The 6053-nt window shown below is 35.3% G+C and overlaps 3 protein-coding genes and 1 pseudogene across 9 annotated transcripts in view; 2 read left to right on the top strand and 2 right to left on the bottom strand.

The window, feature by feature from the left end:
- LOC125845036 (E3 ubiquitin-protein ligase BRE1-like 1) overlaps positions 1-6053 on the top strand; it is a 187823-nt gene that overhangs the window by 2051 nt on the left and 179719 nt on the right. Inside the window, exon 1 of one of the 2 annotated variants that reach the window (XM_049524430.1) lies at positions 5447-5453. The exons of the other annotated variant lie outside the window; for it this stretch is intronic. The gene's annotated coding sequence lies outside the window, so the exon portion shown is untranslated. Of the gene's footprint in view, positions 1-5446; positions 5454-6053 lie in introns of those variants that run through there. 2 annotated transcript variants of the gene reach the window in all.
- Positions 1-6053, bottom strand: part of LOC125845042 (dephospho-CoA kinase-like) — a 98118-nt gene that overhangs the window by 47760 nt on the left and 44305 nt on the right. The window lies entirely within an intron of this gene.
- Positions 378-3241, bottom strand: LOC125845945 (dephospho-CoA kinase-like; annotated as a pseudogene).
- Positions 3328-4743, top strand: LOC125845944 (disease resistance protein RPV1-like). Its single transcript, XM_049525427.1, has 2 exons — positions 3328-4155; positions 4245-4743. Exons 1-2 carry the CDS (start codon positions 3328-3330, stop codon positions 4689-4691), a joined length of 1275 nt encoding a protein of 424 aa, XP_049381384.1. The 3' UTR covers positions 4692-4743.

The following is a 6053-nucleotide window of genomic DNA, read 5'->3' as shown; positions in this document are numbered from 1 at the left end:
GGATTGCAAGTAACTTCATAAATAAAATTGAGATAGTGGAGTTTGAAAGGTTCTATGTGGTTCCTTGGTTTGTCTTCTATTACATACAAAAGGTTATATTTGATATGTGTTGTGTGTCATGGCCTAGTGTGTTTTTGAATTAATTGTGATTTTGTGTTAGGCTCGTACTTCAGTTTGTTTTAATTGCTTCTTGACTAATGATATTACGTTCAGCTGGATGTTTTGGAACTTGGGACATGTCTTTTGTCTTCCTAACCCTCTGTTATAGCTGTGTTATTACATACACAGCTCTTTTTCTAATAAGCAGTACACACAAGTAGTGCTCGATTAGGGTGTCTTCTGCCATGCAGAATTGTGTTAGATCAAAATATATCAGTTCATGAACTTTTCTTGAAAATAGCAACACTGACAAAAGTGGAAAACAATGCTAGAAAAGCTTCATTTCTTGAGAGCAGAAACTCAGTCCAGGTCAAGCGTTTGGTAATCTGAGTTAACACTTTCTGAAATTGCTCATGCAGAGCTTCCAATGAGCAGGTGTTATCAATCACAATATCTGCCTTTGACCTCTTGAGATCCAGGGACATCTGCGCATTTATCCTGCTTTTGGCCTCCTCCTCCATAGATCCATCTCTAGTCATGAGCCGCTGCAGCTGTGTCTCAGGGTCAACCCAAATGACAACAATGGGTTTAGTACATTTATCTACCTTGGCATCAAACAAAAGAGGAACATCGACAACAATTATGGAGCAGCCCTTTATCCACAGCTTCAAAACTTTCATTAACATACCATGTGAAATAAATGGTGCTAGCAACCTACATAGACCGCACCAATTCAACTGTTAGGCAATCTAATAAAACTAGGACAAAATATTATTTAGAGTAAAGCAAGAAATAGAAAATTTCTATAAACCAATAAATCTTATAGCAAGACAGATTTTACCAATCACATTTGACTTCCATATTTTGTTGTTCAACACAGTTTTGTGCCAATAGACCATACACAGGCTTGGTTATTCATGAAGAAACTTTGCCAAAATCTCATAGGAGCGGCCCACTCCACTTCTCATATAGGTGAATTCCATCAAGTGTATACTACTTTAAATACACCATCCTTAAGGACTGTAAATATTAAGGGGTCATTTGGTAGAGTGTGTTAGGTAAAATAATGCATGCATTAACATTGTGTATTACTAGTACCTTGTTCGGTACTCTTTTCCAACCTATGTATAACTAACGCTTGCATTAGTTATACACTCTATTGTGTATTAAGATGTGCATTACTAATATCATGAATTTCTAAGTATTAGTAATGCAATGGTTTTAATGCATGAATTAGCATGGTTAAAGACCCAATTGCCCCTCAAAACCTTTTTTTTTCCATCTTTTCTACCATAATTGTAGGGGTAGCTTCGTAAATAAATTTTTTTATGCAATGCATGCTATTTTTAATGCACCAAACCAAACAATGCATAATAATAATCTATGTATAATTAATGCAAACATAACTAATACAAGCATTACTAATGCAATCATTACTAATACACTCTATTTAGCATTGCTTTTTATACACTCTACCAAACGACCCCTAAGAGTTAATAACTCATCCTTGCAATTAGTAGTAGTTCAAACACTCACTTTTAGTGCGCAATGTCAATATTAACTTGTTATTACCCATATGAACATACTTCATGGGATCTCCAAACACATAGGTTGGGTTATCATATTTATTGAGAATCATATCGGCCTTACCCCAATAACATTTGATGTTTGAAGAGTTAATTTTCTTCCCACGGATTTAGTCAGGGATTGGCCAAATTCACTTTTGACTTCACATACTCAATGGAAATTTATTTGCAACTAATATGTTTTGTACCAGGAGGTAGATCAGTCAAAACCCATGTTTTACTTCTCTTGATAAAACCAATTTCTATTTTATTGTTTCGTTCCAATATTCAACATCAGAAGAATATATAGCTTCAAAATAATTTGATGGTTCATTATGGACAAGAAGAGTTTGAAAATCATTTCCACAAGAAAAATATTCTTTTCTAAGCCTTTGCTCTTCTTAGTTTCTCATTAGAGGTAATCCCTAATATTTGGAGGTGACATTTGGTTTTTAATGACATTTTATCCAGAGTGCATTCTGCAAAAGATTCAATGCAGATAATAGAACTATCCTTTCTTATGCAGATGTAGTTCTTTTAGCACATTCCTTTTAAGGCAATTACTAGAGCACTTTAACTTAAACAGAATATAGTCCGGCAATAAACAGCAATCCTGCAATTATCTTCACATGCCTTAATGATTGGAAATAGCTTCAACCACAAGGCGTTTGTAGGCCTTCATTTCTCTCAGAGTTACTAATCCGCCAATACCAAAGAGATGATTACTTTTTACAGACCAAAGTCAAACAAATGCCATTTATAAAAGCTTTTTTAATCATTTAATTCCAATATATTTTATATGTAAAGGTTTGATTTTGTTTTGATCAAGTAAGGCTTTCATTGATAATAACAAAGCCAACTTAGCCATATATAAGAGATATACCAAATATCAACTTGTAAAAGTTTGATATACCTAGAGTTTACTTGTAGTTTGTATTTCTCTGAGTTCATCCCTAAAATCACTACAAAAGTTGGTTGATGAGGATTCTCAAGTTCAAGGCATGAAAACAAGATGTCTCATTATTTTTTTGGGAAGAAAAACCAAGTTCAAAAGGAAGCTCCAAAATCTCCACGATGAAAGCAAACCAGAATCAGCTATAGGATGAAGTTTCCAGATACAGAGTTATTTGCGTCTCTTTCCTATTGACGTTATTCTGGCGAAAATGAGAAAAACTAAGAGGAAGTACTATATTTCTGCTTCTCTTGATTTGACAAGAAGTATCCAATTGAAATAGAAAATACAAGATTAATGAGCTGCCAATCTATGCCTTTTTTTAACCTTTTGACATCACTTTATATCAGAGTAACAGCTGAGCATGAAAAATTAAATAGCAATAAACCAGGAGTACTTGAGCAGTAGAATTTCACTAAGTAACTATGTCATAGTTTCATAACTATTTTACCTATTAAGAAGCTGACATTTTTTCAAGATCAGAGAATACTATTTGACCTAGCTTTGCACGATCAACTTCTCCATTATCCAATAAGATGTCCTCNAAAGGTCTGATGTTCTACAACTTTACTCCTTGAATTTGAACAATTAAATCTGCTACTCTAGAGTTAATACATTGCTTCATTTGTCCAGCACTTAAGGTGTTTGAAGATTTTGGATCTGAGCTATTGTGAGAGCCTAGTGAGAACTTCAGACTTCACTGGTTCACCAATGCTTGAGAAACTAGTTTTTAGAGGTTGTTCGAGTTTGACTAAGGTGCATTCATCAATTGGATATTTGGAGGTTCTCGGGTATTTAGATTTCACTGGGTGTAAGAAACTCCAGGGACTACCTGATAGCATCTGCAAGCTGGAATCGCTCGAGAAGCTATATGTGAATGATTGTACAAATCTACAACAATTGCCTGCTGACATGGGGAATCTTAGGCGTTTGACGGCACTTTATGCAATGGGAACATCTATTAAACAACTACCAGTGTCTTGTGGACTTCTGAAGAATCTTCAACTCTTGGAAGTGGGAAATGGCTGCAAAATTTTACAACCTAAATCTCGTCTTTCCTTCATTTCATCCTTTTTAGCATCAAAAGATCATGATATTCTTCCATCTTCTATTATAAATTTACCGTCCTTGGAAGTTCTAAAAGTTCCTTTCTTCAATCTGTGCCAAAGAGATATTCCCAATCGTCTTGGCCAATTATTCTCACTGGAAGTCTTAGATTTAAGTGGAAATAACTTTCACAGCCTACCCCTAACTCTTAGTCACCTATCCAAGCTAAAAACCCTTAGCCTCTATGGATGCCCAAATCTCCTTATGCTCCCAAATCTTCCTTGTAACCTAGAAGAACTATGTACAAGGAATTGCAGGTCACTAGAAATGCTTCCAGATTTGTCAAGTGCAGACAGATTGCAACTGTTGGATTTCTGTGATTGCAGTAAATTGGTTGAGATTCGGGGCCTTGAGAACCTTAAATACTTGAAGTATATGAATGCAATAGGTTGTATGCTCACAAAAAATCCTCTAGCTGAAGGCTTCTTCAAGGTTGGTTGCTCTGTCACTTGTATAAATCAAACATAGTTTTTCCCTTATACACTTCTCTATGTAACTCCTTTTCTCTGATCCATGTTTAGGCAAATTCTACCCCCAATGGCGTAAATGTTTTTCTTCAGTGCAATGAGATTCCTAGTTGGTTTGACTATCGGGTTGTGGGATCTTCAATATCTTTGATTGTGCCACGATACATGGATCAAGAATTCCTTGGCATGATTGTTTGGGCTATTTGTAGACCTCAAGGAGAACATTGTGTTGGAACCCCCATTGCCATCATCACTGACCAGACAAATAGGATTGAGTATCCGCTTTTTGGTGCAGACATTCCAGTACGGTATGAGAGTTATGCATGGGTGAGCTATATGCCAAGACGATATTTCAAACGTCCAATTAAAGGCGGTGAGAAAATGATGGTTTCTATCAAAGAGCATCATTCATCAAAGGAAGGTTTAGGAAAGAAGTTTGGGGTTCATCTTTTGTTTGCAACCAGCCCAAAAGGAAAGTCATTACCTTTGAGCAGATTGTGACAGAGATGATGGACTTTTGATTCAGGTTTAATATTTTTCCAACTTTTCTTGGGCTGCTGAGGTTTTGATAAACATCCAACCTGAAAACAAGTATTGTGTGTATGCATTTTGTAAGACCTTCCTACTTTCATTCTGGCTATATATGGCAGTTTCTAATTTTTTTTTTATGGTTGATATTGTGGTAGCAGTTGAATGTTATGTACTTTTAGAATTAGATGTTCAAAATGATCTGGTTTTCTAAGAAATATAATCTATGCAATACAAAAAGAGTTAATACCTAAAAGTTCTCCTAAATTATTCACGTTTTGCAAGTAAAATACTTAAAACTATAACGTGTTATGTTACTTCTGAGCTTATAATGTTCTTTAAGCCAAAGTTGTACAGGTAAATCACTACTTATCTGGACTATGCTTTGTCAGAACAAATGGAGCTATTAGAACCTGCAGATTTATATCTTCACTCTTTATGCTATATATCAAATGGTTTTTTCTGGTTCATTTTATTTTTATCCAAAAATGTGATCAAGTACAAATATTTGGAGTTGTCCCTCAAAACTTGTTTTCTAATTTAGACTGCTTGCTAAGCCGGAATAAATGGAACAGCGGCTGCTACAAACACTATTATTCTTGTATAATAAGAACTAAAGAGAACTCCCATTTTTCACCTCTGGAGTGTGTAAGTAAGCATGATCCAATGATTGGGACATTCTGCTTATTGCTAAGAGGACAGTAGAATTCCATGAAATTGAGACCGTTTTCTGTTATAAATTTAATGCATGTTATTTCCAGTTCATTTTGTTTTAAGTCTGAAGAAGTGAGATTTTTAAGTACTAATCTTAGAAACTGAGATGACATGCTAGGCTGGTGGCAGTGGATTACTGATTGCTACACTTACTATCATTCTTGCGTTGATAATTAGAATTAAAGAAAACTTGCAATTTTCAATCTTGAAGAGTCGGCATGATCAGCAGTTTGGGATATTTTGGTTACTGTTCAAAAGATTTTAGGTAACTTCATGAAATTGAGATAGTGGAGTTTGAAATGCTCTGTATGGTTCCTTGGTTTGTGTTCTATTACAACAAAAGGTTATATTTGATCTGTGTTGGCCTAGTGTGTTTTTGATTTTTTTNTTTTTGATTTTTTTTTTTGAAACTGGTAATGTTGTATTCCTCAGCATTAAGGTATACTGGAGACCTCCAAATAGTCCTGTGGGATTATTCTCCACCACTTCTTCTGTGTCTTGCTTCCCCCTCTCCTAATCCAGCAACTTAACAAGTTTGCTGTGTGCTCTGGCATTGACTATTTTGTCTCTGTTAAACTGAGGAACATAGTCCAAAGCTGAGATGCGACTTTACAATGGAGA

The sequence above is a fragment of the Solanum stenotomum genome, chromosome 11 (genome assembly GCF_019186545.1).
Source record: "Solanum stenotomum isolate F172 chromosome 11, ASM1918654v1, whole genome shotgun sequence".
Classification (NCBI taxonomy): domain Eukaryota; kingdom Viridiplantae; phylum Streptophyta; class Magnoliopsida; order Solanales; family Solanaceae; genus Solanum; species Solanum stenotomum.
This window is presented reverse-complemented; position numbering and strand designations above follow the sequence as displayed.